The 19,958-nt window shown below is 41.0% G+C and overlaps 3 protein-coding genes and 1 pseudogene across 3 annotated transcripts; 3 read left to right on the top strand and 1 right to left on the bottom strand.

Annotated features, from left to right (window-relative positions):
- Window positions 1-7: 7 nt before the first annotated feature.
- On the bottom strand, window positions 8-5,910 carry LOC116194006 (annotated as a pseudogene).
- A 1,551-nt stretch (window positions 5,911-7,461) lies between these two features.
- Window positions 7,462-9,387, top strand: LOC116197092 (protein trichome birefringence-like 43). Its single transcript, XM_031527117.1, has 5 exons — window positions 7,462-7,875; window positions 7,977-8,148; window positions 8,261-8,439; window positions 8,581-8,736; window positions 8,912-9,387. The coding sequence occupies exons 1-5, from the start codon at window positions 7,589-7,591 to the stop codon at window positions 9,210-9,212; spliced, it is 1,095 nt and encodes a 364-aa protein (XP_031382977.1). The 5' UTR covers window positions 7,462-7,588; the 3' UTR covers window positions 9,213-9,387.
- A 638-nt stretch (window positions 9,388-10,025) lies between these two features.
- On the top strand, window positions 10,026-16,292 carry LOC116194588 (actin-related protein 2/3 complex subunit 1A-like). Its single transcript, XM_031523439.1, has 15 exons — window positions 10,026-10,388; window positions 10,869-10,954; window positions 11,549-11,625; window positions 11,768-11,862; window positions 12,326-12,395; window positions 12,757-12,826; window positions 13,213-13,286; window positions 13,402-13,444; window positions 14,295-14,376; window positions 14,621-14,709; window positions 14,821-14,906; window positions 15,354-15,417; window positions 15,614-15,720; window positions 15,890-15,948; window positions 16,046-16,292. The coding sequence occupies exons 1-15, from the start codon at window positions 10,319-10,321 to the stop codon at window positions 16,102-16,104; spliced, it is 1,131 nt and encodes a 376-aa protein (XP_031379299.1). The 5' UTR covers window positions 10,026-10,318; the 3' UTR covers window positions 16,105-16,292.
- Window positions 16,293-16,543: 251 nt separating this feature from the next.
- On the top strand, window positions 16,544-19,751 carry LOC116194587 (glutamyl-tRNA(Gln) amidotransferase subunit A, chloroplastic/mitochondrial). The gene is made up of 10 exons (XM_031523438.1): window positions 16,544-17,138; window positions 17,244-17,555; window positions 17,694-17,873; window positions 17,981-18,075; window positions 18,287-18,362; window positions 18,533-18,610; window positions 18,749-18,842; window positions 18,952-19,001; window positions 19,189-19,302; window positions 19,438-19,751. Exons 1-10 carry the CDS (start codon window positions 16,572-16,574, stop codon window positions 19,507-19,509), a joined length of 1,638 nt encoding a protein of 545 aa, XP_031379298.1. The 5' UTR covers window positions 16,544-16,571; the 3' UTR covers window positions 19,510-19,751.
- Window positions 19,752-19,958: the final 207 nt, after the last annotated feature.

Genomic DNA, 19,958 nt, shown 5'->3' with positions numbered 1-19,958 from the left:
TTTTTTCTCACTCAGACTCAATTGGTACCAAACAGCTTCGAGCATACGCTGCGTCATGTGCAGCCAAGTATACGGACCGAACAAGAAGAACCTGACCACTTCTACCCCTGTATATGACAGTCACTCCTAGAAGTAAGTTTATGAAAGTGTTAATAATCCAAAAAACCATGTACTTTATCCATTTTTTATTTCTAGCACTTTTTTTTTCTATTGGGTGAAAAATCACAAACTATGAGTTTCATATCACGTCTAACACGTTTTCAAATTTAACGGTTTCTTTTTAGACTTGGCAGTGCACACATACAGAAGCCTACCAAGTGGCCCAGGAGTATATAAAAAGTATTAAATTTTTAAAAATAGAAAAGGAAAATAAAATACAGAGATGTAAAGAAAGGGGATGGGGGCTGGCGATGAGGGTCTCTACAGGGGCCACCGGCGATGTCGCCTGGGATCCTCCCTCAGCCATCGTTCCCTGACGGAAACTTTTGTAAAACCAAACTTTCTATAGCCCCCTCTCTCCCCTTCTCAAGCCCAAAGCCAAGTGGACTGATTTGCAAACTTTGTAAAATTTTATGGTCTCCGCTGCAAATATGATAAAATTGGCCCAAGCAAGCGATTTAGCTAAAACGTGCTCTTTTTTTTTTTTTACTGACTCCTTAAGTTAAGTCACCTTTTATTTTGCATTATTGAACAAGCCAAATGAAACTAAGTGCTGAATAATTCATTTCCGTACTTAATTTGTGTTATCAAAAGCACACTAATTGTTTTGGGTGATTAACCCTTCATAAAAGTCCTTGACATCTGTTCCAGGTCCACCAGCTACGGGTGACCACTTGAAAAGTCCAATTCCATGGTCTTTTTCCCATTGCTGGCATTGGACACGTCTCACGCCTAGGAGTTGGGCTAAAAACTAGCCTAAAGTTCAACAAATAGGAGGTCATCTTCATGGAAATGACGACCCATCATGATTTCCTGTGATCCTTGTCTCAGTAAGTACTAGTAGTTAATCCGATAATCAGAGCCATCCATTACCAGTTTTTTCTCACTTAGACTCAATCGGTCCCGAACAGCTTCGAGCATACGTTATGTCATGTACAGACAAGTATACGGACCGCATAAGAAGAACCGGACCACTTCTAACCCGGTATATGATATTACAGTCACTCCTAGAAAGTAAGTTTATGAAAGTGTTATGGTGCGTTTGGTTTCAAAGTTAAAGTAACTTTAATTTTGATTGTGGAAAAGGACAAATGATTATGTAGTGTGTTTAGTTAAAGTTAAAGTTAAAATTTTTATGATTTTAATTGCGAAACCAAACGGAGCATTAATAATCCAAAAAATCATGTACTTAATCTATTTTTTTTATTTCTAGCACTTTTTTGTTTTCAATTGCATGAAAAATCGCAAACTATGAGTTTCATATCACATTTAACATGCCTTCAAATTTAGTTTCTTTTTAGACTTGGCAGTGCACACATACAAAAGCCTACCAAGTGGCCCCTGGAGTATATAAAAAGTATTGAAATTTTAAAAATAGAAAAAGGCAAAAAGAAAATACAGAGACATGAAGAAAGGGGATGGGTTAGTTTCCACAAGAGCAAAGAGCCCCTCTCTGGGCCTCTCTATTAGGAGTGTACACGGGTACCGAATATATCTGGAATCGGTCGGAACCTACCCGTTAGGGTAGAGTCTGGGTAGCTCGTATTAAAAATAGGATAGGTTCCGAATATTAAAATCAGGAACCGGTGAAAATCGGTTCCGGTTCCGGTTCTTGCCTACAGGGTACTCGGAACCTGTTATTTATTTAAAAAAATATATATGGAAGAGTAAAGTTACTTTTTTATCTAATGAATCATAATAAAGGCACTTTGTTGTGTGGGATCGTATTGTGGGTGTTTAATTTTATCGATGGATTGATTAGATATTTTTTTATTGTGGATTAATCTAAATCTTTGTTGATATTCTATTTGGCATGATTACTGATTATGTATGTGAAATTTTCGATTTTATTTAGCAAGAGAAAAAAATTTACAAGTTCCAACAGGGTACCCGGACCTGTGGTATAATACAGGTTCCGGGTAGATTCCGGTTCCAGGATTCAACATGGTAGGGTCCGGTTCCAAAATCTTGAAACATGTCCCTTACAGGATAAGATCCAGATATTATAAAAAATACAGGGTACTCAGAATCGATCACCCTACCCTCTATGGTTACCGGAGGCAGAGGAACATGGACTGCATCCACTGGTGTCTTCCCGGTGTCCCAGATACCTGGAATGAACTCTTATCTTCTTAAGGATGTCTCAGCACGAGAGAGTTGTTTCAAGAAGTAGCTTAATCTAGTGTAAAATTTTCTATCAAAGCAATAAATACTAAATAGCCTATGTCTTCCATCATTTAATGGGAGAGTTGTTCGGTACATCTCTTCTCTATGGGCCATGTTCGTTCATGAGATATATTCATCTAGCAACCCATGGATTACCGTCTTCACGCTTTCATGAAATTTCATTAGATTTCCTGATGCATTCAAGACTGCAAAAGTCGGATGAACCTAACAGATGTACGAAGGCAACAGAGTACAGATTTTAACTGTTGCCTTCGTACAGAGTTTAACTTAGGCAAACCTAAGTACAAAATCTGTAGCGATAAAACACGGATAATTGGAAATTACCATAAGGAGATCAGAACGTAAAAGGACGAGTATGTTAAGAAGAGTAGCTATCTGATCAAAAGCAGCACATAACTGCAACTTACAGATGAATGTTGCCTTGCCCTTCTCAAAAGTTCGAGCAAGAACAGAAAGATGGTATTTCAAGGATCACCGAGGACCAGATAGAACCGAAGGTAATAATGGAGCGGTAGCACAGGCTTCATTCACCTCGTGGCCATCTCTTGCAGGTCGAGTCCAGAAATCATAGTCGAGATCATCTTCCACATCCATTGCTCCATCCATGGCCTTAACGACCGTTGACGTGGATGGCCTCCTTTTACGGTCAGGCTGCAAACACAAAAGCAGCAAGCTTTATCAGATGAACTGCTTCAACTCCATTCAATTTCTCATCATCCGAATGCTTATCAACCATATCGAGCAACCGATCCTCTTCTGCTTTCAGCTTCAGAAAACTCAGCAAATGCATGTCTTCCTCATCCTGGGAGCTGTCGAAAACTCTGCGACCACATACTATTTCTAAAATTACCACTCCGAAGCTGTAAACATCCACTTTCTCAGTGATCAGAGATCTCAACCATTCAGGGGCCAAGTAGCCTGGTGTTCCCCTCATTGTACCTGGCTTTTATCCCGGTGATTAGGCTTTGCAAGCCCAAAGTCAGAAACTTTCGCATTGAAATTTTCATCGAGGAGGATATTCTGGGGTTTGATGTCGAGGTGGATTATCTTCTCCCAGCAATCTTCGTGAAGATAGTTTAGTCCCTAATCTATATCGAAGATGATCTTCTTCCTTTGTGGCCATTCGAGCATGGATTCACCCTCCTTGTGGAAAATCCATCAGTCAAGAGATCCCCTGGACATGTACTCGTAGATCAGGAGCCTGTGCGATTTCTCTGCACAGAAGCCCAACAACCTAATCAAATTGACATGGTGGATTTTGCCTATAGTCTCAACCTCCGCTAGGAATGACTTCCAGATCTGGCCTAAACATTGAGCCGCTTCACGGCAATTTTCACGCCATCAATAAAAGATCCCTCAAAGACACAGCCAAAGCCACCCTCCCCGAGCTTCTTGCTGAAGTTATCGGTCTAAGCTTTGAGCTCATTGTAAGAGAATCTCATGGGCATCCCCGGGACTAGATCTAACTGATCCTCCTCCGGCAATTCACCAGCACCTTCTCTCTTCCGGATAAAATACACCAACAATCCAATGGCAAGAATCAAAGAGCCTAGGCTGGACCCCAGCACTACTTGGAGCCGGATGTTTGCGTTTCTCTTAGGATTGGTCTGAACTTTTATATAAGCAGTAGAGTAATAGATGGTTCTTGCAACGTCATCCATGTCTTGACCCTTCAGCGAGAAAACCTTGGATTTCAGGGAGCAGTAAGGATCCTCCTTTAAAGGATATCGGTCTCCAAAAGAAGGCAGCCTTGCACGAGCAGTCACTCAGGCAGGCATCTATACAGCTCTCTTGACTTGTATTGACAAGATCCATAGTCACGTCAAAGTAAGAAACTTTCTCGAGCACCACAAAGTGATGATACTGAGAAACTTCGCATGGCAAGAGATTGATTTCAGGACACCCCAAGTTCGGGTTGCCTATTATTCTTTTGCCTAAAATAAGCAGTACTGTCACTTGTTGCTGGACAAGTATACTGCCCATGAGAGCAAACTCCATATTCTCCGCAAACCAAGGGATAACCACAATACCCGGTTTCCCCTGTTAACAAATCGGCGATGACCACCCAATTGGGCCAATTGTTCTTACTCCACTCGTATAATTTCAAGTGCCTGTCAGAGCTCAACTGGAAGCACTGTGCAGATGTTATTTCTGTTGGAAATTATGACTAATGGGTGAGGAAATTATTCACAAGTTAATGACTCTTGATTTTCTTGTGTTAATCACACTTAAAATTCCTCTTAATGATAGAGGAATATATTACATTCAAGTGGGAATGAATTATATTTAAGTGGTGGTTACAAGAGATGAATGGATTGCATTCATGAATAATCATAGAAGCATTGAACCCCTAGCCTATAAAATTCAACAATCCTCTCATCTAAGAAAAACACGTAAACATTTTTCTTCTCTTAGATTTCAGAATTTGCATCCGGATTTTTGAGATAGTGTTCACGCTTCACTTCAAGTTCGCTGGAGCGTTGCTGTTTGTGTTGCTGCTTCGCTTGTTGCCGTTTTACCCTGGGAAATGGTTGTCCACGTGACCTCAAGCACCTAGGAGGGGACAATTCTGTTTCAAGGGGTTTGTGTCTAACACAGGACTCGGCTCTCTCGTGTCTTCATATCTTTCGGTTTCGTCTTTATATCGGTTTGAATTTCCAAGTTCTTATACTAGTGAAATTCATTTAATTTTATAGCATTCTATTTGTCCGAATTGCTATTCGAATTATCGTTCAATTTTGTAACTTATTACGGCTAATTAATCTTACAGTTTCCTGGAAGGATATAGAAACAGCAGTGCTATCCCCTTTGGAGAACTCGAGACGAATGTTAAGCTCCCAGGAAAAATTGAACATAACTTCAAGGATTACTAGTGGAATAAAAAAGATCAGTGCGTCGAGTATCGTAATATACTTGAGCAGGGTTATTCTCCAAGCGAGCAGACAAACCTTCCTCAGTCATGGAAAGTGAAGGCAAGCCTGGTAGAGTCAGATCTGTAGAGGGACTGGCAGAGGAAACGAGTTTCTTACCGACCACAAGTTTCTGTCCCATTACTAATGAGTCCGTCGGGTGATCAAATGATTCCCAGACCGTTTCATTATTCTTATCAAGCAGCATAAGATTGCCTGACTCCATCAAGCTCATGCCAGCAACGGACTTACCAGAAGTATTGGAAGACCAAGCAGTTGTCCCATCAGCATCCTTCATCGCCAAATCTCCATCTGATCTGAGCTCCAGCATCGAGTTGAACTTGACGGGAGAGTTCCTCTTAGTGGACCAGACCACTCGTGGGTAGCATACTTGGTCCATGGGATAAAGATCGTTCAATTGGCTCGCAGCAAGACCACAGCACGGGAGAATGAGAACAGCAAAGAAGCAATGGCCAAAGTTATACTTATACCGATCGCTGCAGTAGAAACCACAGCTATAGATGTCTGCCTGAAGTATTGGCAGCGCAGATGATTCGTCCCAGAAAAACACAACATTATCGGAGGCATCGCTGTTGGTCCATACGGTAGAAAGACTAGCAGTTGCATTCCGGTTTTGGGAAGGCTGGGCACCCATCAAAGGGAATAGGCAAGCTATTACATGAAGACTAAGAGATGACTTTCCAGCCTTTGGACGTGATGGCCTTTTCGTCGACGGGAAAGGATCCTCGATCGGACTTTGTTCAGTAATTCATTCAACAATAGAAAATGCTCGCCAACTCAAACTCAGCCATGCTCATGCTCGGTTATGTTTGACTTGTTCAAAGATCACTTACGCACCGACCAGAGACTTGAAGGATGATGACCTCATGGGGTCAATAGCTCCAACTTTCCAAAGTCAAATTAGTTGCCTCCACTAATGCAATTGTAAAACTTTCAAAGAACTACAAATGATTAAGCCCATATCCAATTCAAAAACTCGTGTTGATCGGGTAGTTTTATATAGTCAGATTTTTCTCTCTATTTTTCCAATGCTGAACAATAATTCTCAACAATGTCAAGTTGGGTGAAATTTCTAATAGACAAGCGTCCTCGTGTGAACTGAGATTACGAGTTCAAGTGAATCCCTTATTATTACTATATATTTGGATAAGTAAGTGAATCTTGTATCATTTACTAGGCCATGGACCCCCTGTAATTGAGAAAAATTTTAAGGGATTAGAGTTAAAAAAACTCATTAAAACCCAATGTCTACTTCCCACGAAGATGATGGAAGGCCCAGGCCTAGCCCATCAATACACACCAATTGCTGTCCAAGTTGTTCAGGGGGATCCTAAAATAAGTAGAGCAATTTCACCCGAAAAAAAAAAGAAGAAGTTGAGCAAAACACATCAAATAAAAGCTGAAAATAAGTAGGACCAAATATTTCATTCAGTTAATATATAAATTGAGAGACCGTTTTGGTACGAAAACTCACTGCACCGGCACACCTAACGCTTTTAGGACTATCAATCTCTAATAGACACTGTTCCCGGGTCATATTCACTTGGTGCCGAGCCGCTATTTTGTCACAAGATTGAGTGCGGTGTGCGAACTCGATGTAAGCTCATCGATGTTGTGTCTCGTAACAATAGTTCCGTTTCCTAAATTAGTTATTTGGTTGATGCAATTGCCCGAATCGCTACTGTAAAATAAAGTTACTTTGATTTTGATTTTAATTTTGATTGTGGAAAATGACAAATGAGATGTGATTATAAATTTGACTTGGGAAACGTGTATTTTTGTTGTGTAGTGTGTTGAGTTAAAGTTAAAGTTAAAATTTTTGAATTGGGAAATATGTATTTTTGTTGTGTAATGTGTTGAGTTAAAGTTAATGTTAAAGTTAAAATCAAAATCAATTAACTCTGAATCCAGAGGGGGCAATAATATCCTAAACTCCCACGGTTTAGACCTACGGCCGACTCCGTCCGTTTCTATCATATCTCTTCGTAATATTTTTTATTTTCTTCAATATTCTCTCATTTTCATCAATTTTGGCAGGTCCAGCCAGGAAAAAAATTTATCTTCTAATATTGGATAAATATTAAATCACCCTCCTCCCGAGTATAAACCACATATCGAAGGCAATTTACATCATATTTTTCCCAATAAACATGTTCCTCTTTTTAAAATTGGAATTTGATACGCTACTTATTAAATCTCTTAATTTCTTCAGTAATGTCTCCATAATAATGGAACCACGCACATTGTGAGCTCGACCGACCCACATCTCTCTCTCTTTCGTTCTCACTCTGTCTCTAATTATTCATTCAGTCATGGGAACTCTTTCCAGTTCATCACTTTTTGGTGCAATCCTTTGGCTCGTCGTGTCCCCATTTATGGGCCAACTAGTCGAGGAAGGTAATGCGTACCAGGTGGAACATCGGAGTGTCACCGAGAGCACATGTGATCTCTACGAAGGGACTTGGGTTCGTGACGATTCATATCCATACTACACCTCGTGCCCCTTCTTGGAGAAGCAGTTTGCCTGCCAAAGCAATGGTCGACCCGACCAAGAGTACATGAAATATAGATGGCAGCCCCTTAATTGCAACCTGACGAGGTACCCTACACTATTAGCCAGCGGTCTGACATTCAGTTTTGCATCCAGTATTTATCGATTGGATGATTACTGACTAGGTAATGTTGAAATTATGATCTAAGGTTTGACGGACGAGACTTCTTGACGAGGTTCACTGGGAAGAAGATCATGTTCGTCGGGGATTCGCTGAGCCTGAACCAGTGGCAGTCCCTCACTTGCATGCTCTACAGTACCGAACCGTCGACCAAGTACACTTTGGTCCGGACCGGAGGGATCTCCACATTCACGTTCAAGGTGATATGCATGTTATAGTATAATAGACGACTGGCATGCTTTTTGCAGCGAGTAAAGGAATTAGATTTTGTCTCCGGCGATGAAGAGTTAATACGACAAAATCTAATTGCAGGACTACAATCTGGAGGTGAGGATGGCGCGTAATGCATTCATCGTTGATATTGTCATGACAGATGCTGGGCGAGCCCTTCTACTCGACTCTGTCAATGGCAGTAGGCAGCTATGGGAGGAGAATGATGTCCTGATCTTCGACTCCTGGCACTGGTGGCTTCACATCGGAAGGAAACAACCGTAAGAAAACATCCCTCCGCACTTATATGTGCTCCTAATTCATGAAGAAAATCGCTTTCGGTGACACATTAGTGAATTTCGATGTATGAATAATGTATCAGTCAATAATCGACATGCTTTCATCGGATCTGGGAAATGCAGATGGGACTTCATTCGACTGGGTGGAAAGACAATCAAGGACATGAACCGGTTGGCTGCGTACGAGATAGCCTTGAAGACATGGGCCAAGTGGGCGGATTCCATCGACCCGGCAAAGACCAAAGTCTTTTTTCAGGGTGTTTCCCCCGATCACGATAAGTAATTCACCACGAACCTTGAAACTGTTTAATTAATGTAAGATGTTCTGGTCTGATAGCAACTTTCATGGTAGATGCTGACTGATCACCATTATCTGTTATTTACCTTACAAGCAAAGACTCTGTTTTGTTACAAAGTGATTGCTCATCAGTCTAATCCCAATCCGTATCAACAGCTCGACCGAGTGGGGCCAGCCAGGAGCGCCAACCCATTGTTCGGGCCAGACTGAACCCCTGCTAGGATCCGGCTACCCGGGAGGCCCGCATCCAGCAGAAGTGGTATTGGAGAAGATCATCGGGAGCATGAGCAAGCCTGCTAATCTGCTGAAGGTGACCAAGCTGTCGCAGCTGAGGAAGGATGGTCACCCGTCAGTGTACGGGTTTGGCGGGCACAGGGGCATGGACTGCACCCACTGGTGTCTCGCCGGAGTACCCGATACCTGGAATGAACTGTTATATGCTGCTCTTATTCAATAATTAATTATTTCAAGGAAAATTCATTTTCCTCCGATTCGGCACATACTGAATGTCTCTATGTAGGAATATGACCCTGCTTTTTCTGATAATTTCATCTATGTCACTCGGTGTACTCGGCAGTGCCGAATTCGGAGGATATAGCATATCTCTTATTCGGAGAAATGAAATTGATGGAACGTCAAATTTGATGATATATTATTTTGTCATGTTAGTTGTGATAATTTTCAATGTTTTATCAATAAAATAACTTAAAAATATCTTATTATTACTTTATTATATTATTAAAATACAAGATATATATATATATATACACACACACTAAAATGAGAATTACAATAAAAATTTGATCTCGCCCTAACCGAGAACATCCTTGCACCATTTTTTTATGAATGGAAAGGAATGAAATCAATCATCTCTATTTGACTGAAAACATTACAAATAGGAAGAAGATTACGCAGTACTTATATGTATCCCATTGATTATAAAGAAATTCGTTTAGCAAGTATTATTATTATTATTGGGCAGTATATTAAATTATACAAACACAAAAGATTATTCTAAATCAACATAGAATTCATAATAATAAATCATGTATTAAGAAATATTCTAATTAAAAATAACCGAATCCAACTGGGGACGAACTTAAAAACCGAAATGAGTCCGAAATCAGTTTGTGGCCCGGCCCAAATTATATCGGGCCAGAGGAACAGAGATCACGCGGCGTTACCCCCGTTTCCACCTCAGGGGTGAAAATGGAAACAAAGATCATATCAACCGTCGAGAACTGCAAATGTTGAAACTATCTCGCCGTCAGCGTTGGGTAGCGTATCGTCTTCGGTCTTCCCCATCTGGCCAAGGCAGAACAAATATACAGTCTCAGCTCTTCTTCTTCTACTTCTTCTTCTTCTTATATGGTCCGACCGACGAAACCATTGTTTCGATCCCTTCTGCATCTGTACGGATCTATCTGCATTTCGCCATTGTTATCTCAGCTCGTAAGCGATCCCCCCTGCGAAGTTTAGTTCGTGCAGTGGCTCCTCAGAAACAGAAGAGCCATTGCAGATCGCTGTTGGAAGCTCAGAGTCGACGAATTTTACGACGGCGAGATGTCGGCGGTTGCAGTTCATCAGTTCGCTCAGTGCATCACCTGCCACGCTTGGAGTCCCGATCACTCCAGTAATCCTGCTGTTCACCTTGTTTCCCTTCGTTGTCTGGTTCTCCGCTCCTCTATGAACTGTCTAGCACTGCTTGAATTTTGCTTAAGAACCAACATGAGATGTGGTTGAATCTTATGCACTGAATCTTCTGCCTCTGATGATCTGTTTAGGTAGAATAGTCAGCTGATTGTTCATCGGCTGATCTAAGCTTAGTAAGAAACTTGTGCGACATTTTGCGAGTGTGTGCCATCATCACATCGTTATCTGACTTGTTATCTGATCCTTCAGATGACATTTATGAATGTTAAATTTATACAGATGATTTGGGAATTGAGGCTATTGATGGATCACGTTGTCTGCTAATTGCATTTGATATAGACGATTGAGGTTAACATTCACCATACGTTCTGCTAATGGAGTCGCAGGGATGGCTTAGGAGTTTATTTCATGCATTATAGTTAATCTGAGCCTTGTGCTAACCATTGTTATGTCCTTGCAGTGATTGCTTTGTGCCCCAACAATAGTGAAGTTCATATCTATAGAATGTCCGAGGACAAATGGGAGAGAGTCCATGTTCTTCAAAAGGTAATTATGTCATTACTTAATATTAGACCTTAGAAATTATTTGAATCTTCTAACTATGGATTTAAGATTTGCGTTAGAATCATTGGTCGTGTGATTTACCATTATACAGACCATACTTCTGCTCCTTCATCATATTGAGGTCCTTGATCAAATTGCCTTCAATTACAATCATCATCTGAAAATTAAAGCTTCGAGTGTCACAAGAAAAATGGCAAAATATGCTTTGTTTCTATCTTCTTTCCTTCAAATCCAATTCCTCTGACCTCTGTCTCCAAGCAATCTCTCAAATTGGGCAACTCCTTTGCAATTGTTCTTCTAATGTGACCATCGTGGGAAGACCGCCTTCACCATATTTTCAGAAAACCGCCTTTATCCACAAGGGGAAATCACAGTGTTTGACAATTTCTTTTTTTAAAGTTGCAATCAGTTTGTGGCTTGTTATTAAGACCTTAAGTTTTGTGTAATAGGATGGGCTAGACATACAGAGTTAAATTATGTTGATGAAAAGAAAGATTCATGTCAACTTCTCTTCTAATTCCTAATACTCCTTCATGTCAAGTTTGCTTTCAATTAACACTCCCCTTTGTTTCACAGCATGACCAAATTGTATCCGGAATAGATTGGAGTTCTACATCAAACAAAATCGTGACAGTATCCCATGACAGGAATTCGTGAGTATAATTTGATTTCATATGCTTGTACAGTTTGTTATGTATATTTGAAGTCATGAAGTGCATGTGATGCCACTAATTTGTCTCTTCTCCCCTCTCCTCAGTGTAAATGTTTGCTAAACCTTTGGTAACTCTTTCTTAGGTATGTTTGGAATCTTGAAGGTTCAGATTGGGTACCTACCCTTGTCATCCTTAGGCTGAACCGCGCAGCACTTTGTGCCCAATGGAGTCCTCAAGGTACTATATAGCCTAATGAGATGCGATCCCATCATGGTAATCATTGGTGCTAGTTTTCTGGTTCACAAATCATTGAATAACTCTATACATGGTCAATGAAAACTAGGCATTGCCATGTTTTGCAACAGAAAAGAAAAAGGATTGGCCTGGCAAAAAGAGGGTGTACTTTCCTAGAGTTAGGTCTTAGTCAGTCCGTCTCATCCATCTACCAAAATTAACAACATCAAAGACGCACATACACAACAAGAGTGCATGCAATGTGTTCTCATAAGGAGTTGTACCAGAAGTGTTGTTTATAGATTTATGTTCTCGACTCGAGTCCTAACTGTAAAGATCCAGATGATAAGTATATTTCCATGCATTAAAATTCTAATATTACAGCCCTTTTTTTCTTAGAGGGGGAACTGAAGCTTGTTTTCTTACATATCATATGGTTATGCCTGATGATTTCCTTCATCTGCAGAAAACAAATTTGCTGTTGGTAGTGGAGCAAAGACTGTCTGTATATGCTACTATGAGCAAGAGAATAATTGGTCGTTCACTTGAACCTTCTTACCTTATATTTGTGTGATTATGCTTATTTAATTATCATACCTCAATGCATTGATTCTGTTTTATTTGCAAAATCTTGCAATTATTTGGAAAGCATTTAGGATGAATCGAGCAATTGACTTGGATTTAGTGACTGCTGAATAGTTAAATTACACATACGAGCTCCATTGATGATAATAATGCTAAAATGCTAACAATACGGCTTCAGACCATATCAAACTGGTTAGAATTTTAGTATTCACATCATATTTTCCACGATTTCTGATTTTCTTTTGTCTTTCTTCATTGAGAACAGAATTTGGCTCTCCTTCTAAATTAGCAGTTTCTGTGGGCTTTCTTCAGGTGGGTCAGCAAACTCGTCAGGAAACGGCATAATTCTTCTGTAACAAGTGTTGCTTGGCATCCAAACAATGTGAGTTTCTCTTCTTATTGGTTGCAGTTGAATATAATGAGAACGGATTGAGTTTAGATGCATCGTAAGTGTCCTAATATCTTCTTCTTCTCCTTTGTAAGAATAAATCTGTAAGGGAGTAACATATTTTGACACTTGATTAGCTCCACATGAGTGAATCACATGCTTTTGTTAAGTTTGCTTCGTTTTATCTCGTTGCTCCATATATGATCCTAAGCTGCAGTTGTGAGCTCTTGTGGTTGCCATGTTACTGTTGTATCTTATGACTCCATGCATGATCTTAATCATCTAAGCACTTCTAGTTTGGGATTTTGCCCCTTCATAGGGATCTCCACATTACCTGCTAAGCAGCCAGTCTGAAATGGATGTTTCTGCTCTAACTGTAGATTCTCCTTGCAACAACATCTACAGATGGGAAATGTCGAGTGTTTTCCACTTTTATCAAAGGTGTTGATACAAGGTATACCGTCCACTAAGTACTAAACAGTACTTATACCTGGTGAAAAATATTTGTTAATTGAAATATATTCTTCAAGTGTTGAAATTATTTATGTTTGTCAATGTCAATGGCCCAGGGATTCAAAAACAAGTTCTTCTTCGGACACAAAATTTGGAGAGGTGATATTGTGTTCTCCTTCTAGATATTTTGATGTCACCGTGCATAAAATTAATGTTGAGAAGAAGCATTTGAAATCTTTGAAGCAGATATGAAAGTCTCTTGATTTTTCTTTTTGTGTTGATCCTCTGTGCTTCTTGAAGCCTTAATATTTAAATCACAGCATTAAATTACAAGCAAGATGACTTGATACATGTCACTCCCATCCATTGAAAGATTTGGCGTGTGCTCATCTTTATTGTAGTGCCACTATATAACTTTCTCCTAGGATAGTGCTCTGCTAAAGTTGGGCGCATATGATACTAGTTTACATAAGCAAACCCATCAAAAAAGGGGGGGGGGGGGGGGGGGGGGGGGCGGCCGTGGGGGGTGGGAAAGTATGTGAACTTTCATTATCCTTTTGATGAAATCAGTTTACTCAATTATGTCAGTGTTGTTGCATTGTCAACTTAAAGTTATATATGGATGACTATGGAAAGATGCAATGCATTTCCATTATTTACCACTCAGGGTATGTACTATTGTGGATATTGAGAAGGAAATGTACCGGCAATAGTTGAATTACCAAATGACATATCAGTAATAAGCTGTTGCAGTAAGATGGCAGTTTGGGGATTGGAAGTGTCATGCTTTAAACTCAGAGTTGACATTCCCATAAATGAGTAGTAAAGAAATTGCAAAAGTTTCCTGCACCAAGAGTTTTGAAGAAACTGATGTGATTGCTCTTGCATTGTGACCTATACATTCTTCCTTCATGAACTACTAATTATGCATTCATTTTAGCTAAAAATTTTATCAGGCTGAAGATGCACAAATTTTTTTAACATTATTTTGGCCATTATGTTAAAACAGCAAATTCTTCAGCTTGACCTTTCGTATTCATGGGCATTTGGAGTGAAGTGGTCACCGAGTGGCAATACGTTAGCTTATGTAGGTCAGCAATGTTGCCTTTCCTCTTTATAAGATATTTACTGTGAGTAAATTCAATGTCCTGGACTTTTTTCAGCTGTTATGGAATTGAAAACTTGTTTTGCTGTTCTTTTGCCGTGCACAGAGATTTGTTTCCCTTCTTTTGTTTCTCAACATTTATCAGATTTTCTCTGTAATCTAATTACTGCCTCTATCCCTGGAAGCTGATTGGGATGCTTTGTTTTCCCTGCCCTTGCTAAACTGTACAGGTCATAACTCTATGATATATTTTGTTGATGACGTTGGTCCTTCACCTTTGGCACAAAATGTTGCATTCCGTGATTTGCCTCTCCGTGATGTGGGTCAGCATCCATTCTTGTTGTTTTTTCCACACTATGGTTATCATTCTAAATTTACTGGTGTGAACTTCAAATTCTGAATGTTTTGCTATATGCTCCTCATTTCTCAGGTCTTGTTTGTCTCAGAGAAAGTTGTTATAGGTGTGGGATTTGACTGCATCCCAATGGTATTTGCAGCGGATGAGAGTGGCATATGGTATGTCGTTTGCCACCTGTTTCATATTAGTAATTAAATTCAGAGCCGACTTTGTCCCACCTTTCCTTTCAAACCTTCCCCCTTATCCTCCAGTTGGAACAGCAAGTGGATCCTTAGTAAAATATTCCCCAGTGAAAACTGCAAAATTGCTGTCGATTATTTGATAGAAACTGTAAAGTTCATGCAAGCTGATTAGTTTTCCACAAAGACATGCATTTGACAATTTTAAGTTGTCTTTGACGTTACGTGAATCTTTTTACTGATAAGTAGTGAAAACGTTTGGTGTATGGAGTAATTCACTTTCATAGTCATAATACTGTGAAATTTCAATCTTAATTCAGACGAAAACAGATGGTGCTCATAAATCTCTAGTAGGTACAAAAGGATTCATGGTGAACCTCACTGACATCTTTTTAGATGTGACACACAACTTCTGTGCATTTGTAGGAGCTTTGTCAGATTCATTGGGGAGACAAAGACACCATCATCTGCTCCAAAGTATGGTTCACAGGTACTATCTGATAAAGTTTGATCTACTACGAAATTTTGTACTCATCATCCTAAAATGAGGCATTCATTAAACTCTCTGCCTTCCTCTAGTTACTGCCGTAGTACAAAGGAAAAAGAACAGTATGTTAGCCTTCCCATATTTCGTGTTTCATGTACTGAATAATGATCTCACAATGTTGCCTTCCTGCTGTTTGAAGTTTTCTGAAGCTTTTGGGAAATTCTATAGCCAGTCTAAGTATGGAGTGAACAATGATGGAACAGAAAATTCGAGACAGCGAGGGGGCATTCACCAGAACTGCATTAAGTAAATCTCTACAACTCCACATGGGATCATAAATCCATACACGTCTTTAGCCAGAATCTGTTTCTAGAATTGTGAATTTGCCATATTTTGAAACTGCGAGTTTTGTTGAAGATTTCACACCTTTATTGCACAAACCTGTTCTTGTAATTTATTTCTTATGGTACTCCAGCTGCATCCTGCCGTTAAAGGAGCCAGGAGTTTCGATGGTGAGACGCTTCAGCACTTCAGGTTCCCAAAGCCTTCCCTCAATCTCATTTCCTCGATAGTACTAAATAGATAACTTTCTGATAATCGGATTTTTTATTTTGTTCACCCATTTGTGCAGGGCTTGATGGTAAAGTGGTGATATGGGATCTAGAGAACCAAGACGACCTCTTCCAGTGATCATAGAGATTGCCGTCACTGTCACAAATTACTTCGTAGAGATAGATTTGGTTGATACTCGGTGTTATAAAGTTGATCATTTTCTTGGAGTCTGTATATTAATTTGGTTTCAATGAATGCCGATAACATGTACTGCCGTGTTCAAGATGTTTGTTTTATAGCTCGCCAGTTAGAAGCGCATTCTACTACTTCCCGTTCGAGATGAAAAGCTAATATCATATTTCTCTGCCCTTGCAAATGCAACTCTCTGCTACCGGATGCGTGATTTCGAGGGGAAGTACCCTATTCTGGTTATCTAATTTGTGGGGCCCACGGGTCTATACTGGAGCACATGCACCGGGCGCATGAGCATGGCTCCTACAGCTCTATCCTGACCGGGAGACTGAACCTCTCTGGTCAGTCCTCAGACGGAGAGAGATGAGCTTCCTCCAACTCTGCTTCTCTCTCTAACCGTAGATTGAGAGAGGATGCTATCCACAATCCAATTCCCCCGCTCTCTCTCCCGCTTCCCTCTCCCCCTCCGCCCTCTCCAAGCCCTTTCCTCCTCCCACCGCTCCGCCACCACCTCCGCCCTCACCGACCAGTCCCCGCCCTCCACTTCCCCCTCCCCCTCCTCCTCCTCCTCCTCCTCTTCCTCCCAGATCCTCTCCATCCGCCACTCCCTCCTTTCCCGCGAGCTCACCGCCACCCAGGTCGCCGAGTCCTACCTCTCCCGCCTCCGCCTCGTCGAGCCCCACCTCAACTCCTTCCTCCATGTCTCCGACTCCGTCCTCCGTGAAGCCCAGGAGATCGACGACAAGCTCAGCCGGAACGAGGACATCGGCCCCTTGGCCGGCGTACTCGTTGGCGTCAAGGACAACATTTGCACGGCCGACATGCCATCCACTGGCGGGTCCCGTATTCTGGAGAATTACCGGCCGCCCTTCGATGCAACCGCGGTGAAGAGAGTGAAGGCATTGGGAGGGATTGTCGTGGGGAAGACCAATTTGGATGAGTTTGGGATGGGAAGCACCACTGAAGGATCTGCCTACAAGGTTTGAACTTTCACCAATGCAAGCACCGATTGTTAAAGTCTCTTCCTTTACTCTGCCGGTGACTCGAGTTGGTTTACTCAGGTGATGCCTCTGTTCATTCATTAGGTGACTTCGAACCCCTGGGACATTTCTCGGGTGCCCGGAGGTTCTTCGGGAGGATCGGCTGCAGCTGTCTCTGCGAGGCAGTGTGCCGTGTCTCTTGGGAGCGATACAGGTGGCAGCGTAAGACAGCCCGCTTCATTTTGCGGTGTTGTCGGATTAAAACCAACCTATGGACGTGTCTCAAGGTATGGACTTATGGCTTATGCTTCGTCGCTCGATGTGATCGGGTGCTTCGGGTCATCAGTTGCGGATGCTGGGATCCTTCTCGGTGCCATCTCCGGTCATGATAGGCTAGACGCAACGAGCAGTGACAGAGTAATGGTTCTTTCATCGTAATATTCTCATTTGCAGTGGTGGCTAAGAATTAGATCAGGGATTATGAAATTTGTGCCGGTTTGGTATATGGGCATTTTCTATATTTTGCATTAATGAAACGGGGACATTGTTTTACAGGGGGCTCCTGATTTTACTGCTCACTTCCCTCCTGCCGATGCATTTGGAGCTAAACCTTTGCAAGGCTTACGAGTCGGTCTTATCCGTGAGACTCTCGACAGTGGTGTTGACCACGGGGTAACGTCTACGGTACAGCGTGCGGCTTCACACCTGGAAGAACTAGGGTGCACTGTGAAAGAGGTCACTTCATAGTTCTCTGATGTTCTTTGCAGTGGAGTCTAGTTTCGATCTTTACATTCATTTTAAGAAGATATGATTTCCTAAGGCTCCTATTTTTGCACGTGCAGGTCTCACTGCCATCGTTCTCACTTGGCTTGCCTGCCTATTATATCCTGGCATCATCTGAATCATCTTCTAACTTGTCACGCTACGATGGAGTTAGGTACAGAATAGCACGATTCACGTATCCACATTTTTCAGTCTATTGCCTGTACATCCCTTTTCCACACAGACAAAACATAGGACTGGTACCGAAAGTTAATGACAGAAGAAAGGACTCGCTGAGTGGGGATAAATTCACTGGTGTACATATGTATGTGTCTATGTGGAAGCATTGTTATAGTTGTTTTGTGAATGGGGACGTTGATGTTCAGGTACGGGAGCCAAGCTGCTGCCGAGGAGCTGAACTCTCTATATGGGGATTCCCGAGCCAGAGGATTTGGTGCCGAGGTACACGAGATCTCAGGAACCATTTTGTTAATAATTGAGAATTTTGTGGATGCAAATTTAATCCTTTTAAGCTAGTAAGGGTAAAGGTGCTTCTACCAAAAAGCTGCTCAAATCTATAGATAAAAGTCTGATACAATTTTTGGCCCCTGGTTCGACCTTTTAAATTACAGGTCAAGATGAGGATTTTGATGGGAACATATGCCCTTTCAGCTGGCTATTACAACGCATACTACAAGCGTGCCCAGCAGGTAATTTTTTTTTATGCTACATATAACCGGGCAAGCTCCCATGTTAGTGTTTTGTGTGCTCACTCATACTGCTGGAAAATATCAAATGTGTCCATTTGCATTATGAATCACAAATACAAAGCTTATGTTGTCTTTCAGGTAAGAACAGTCATTAGGAAAAGCTTTAAGGCGGCATTAGATGAGAATGATATCTTGATTTCGCCAGCTGCTCCATCTGCTGCTTATAAAATTGGTTGGCTACTTTTGTGATCTATTGCATTCTGCACCCTTTCGTTTTAACTCCCTCCTTCTTAACTTCTCATCTTACAGTCGTCTAATTGCACAACTTGTGATCTTTTTAGGTGAAAAGAAGAATGATCCATTGGCTATGTATGCTGGGGACATCATGACCGTAAGCATTTTTCCTTTCACCTCTGGTTATTTCAACTTAGACTGTGAACAAGGTGCTGTTCACAATGCTTGATATTCTGTTTTACCCTTCAATCAATTTAATCGAAGTAATGCTATCCAATGTTTCTCGCCAGCCATAGACTTGGTTGGATAATTCTTATCGTTTACACGATATTTTTATGGAATAGGTGAATGTCAATTTGGCGGGATTACCTGCACTGGTATTGCCTTGTGGATTTGTTGAAGGTGGGCCTGCTGGCCTTCCTGTTGGTCTTCAAATGATTGGCGCGGCATTTGACGAGGTAACATTAGCTCCTCTTCTGTTAATCTGAAATCATCAGAAAACAGATAGATTCATGGTCTCTGCTCCTTTCTGTCTAAAGAAATGTTCAAGAAGAATGATCATACAAATTACAACCAAACGTCTCCCCCTGCAGGAGAAACTGCTGAAGGTGGGCCATATATTTGAGCAGACGTTGCAAGGTCACAGATTCGTACCTCCACTTTAGCCGATGAAGTCGCATGCTAGCTCGAAAAATATCCCAATGGCGTGGAGTTGCTAGGGATGCTCAAGTCTGAATATAGCTTATGAAGTTTGGGATTTAGCTGCGAGGATTATTAGATCGTAGGTCGGTCTTGAGTTTGCTTATGTTAAACTTTGATTTTCTATGTCTCCGGAGGTATCGATCGGCCATTGCCGTTCTTTTTGTATCCTCAAAAGATAAATGATATTTAGTCGCGCCTTCGTTGATGTTGCACGTAAAGATCAACACTATTCACCATGATATATGGTGAGGAAGCTGATTTGAGCTTATTATCAATCCAATAGGGAAAAATGAAAAAATTGGTGGACAGAAAAGGGAAAACCATGAATGAAATTTCGATTGTAATTCCCGAAGTGAAGATACCAAAAAAGAAAAAGTTACATAAGATCTATATTTAATATAAATTAAATTAT

This window comes from Punica granatum, chromosome 2 (genome assembly GCF_007655135.1).
Source record: "Punica granatum isolate Tunisia-2019 chromosome 2, ASM765513v2, whole genome shotgun sequence".
Classification (NCBI taxonomy): Eukaryota; Viridiplantae; Streptophyta; class Magnoliopsida; order Myrtales; family Lythraceae; genus Punica; species Punica granatum.
Note: the sequence above shows the minus strand (reverse complement) of the source record. Positions and strands in the feature narration are given on the sequence as shown.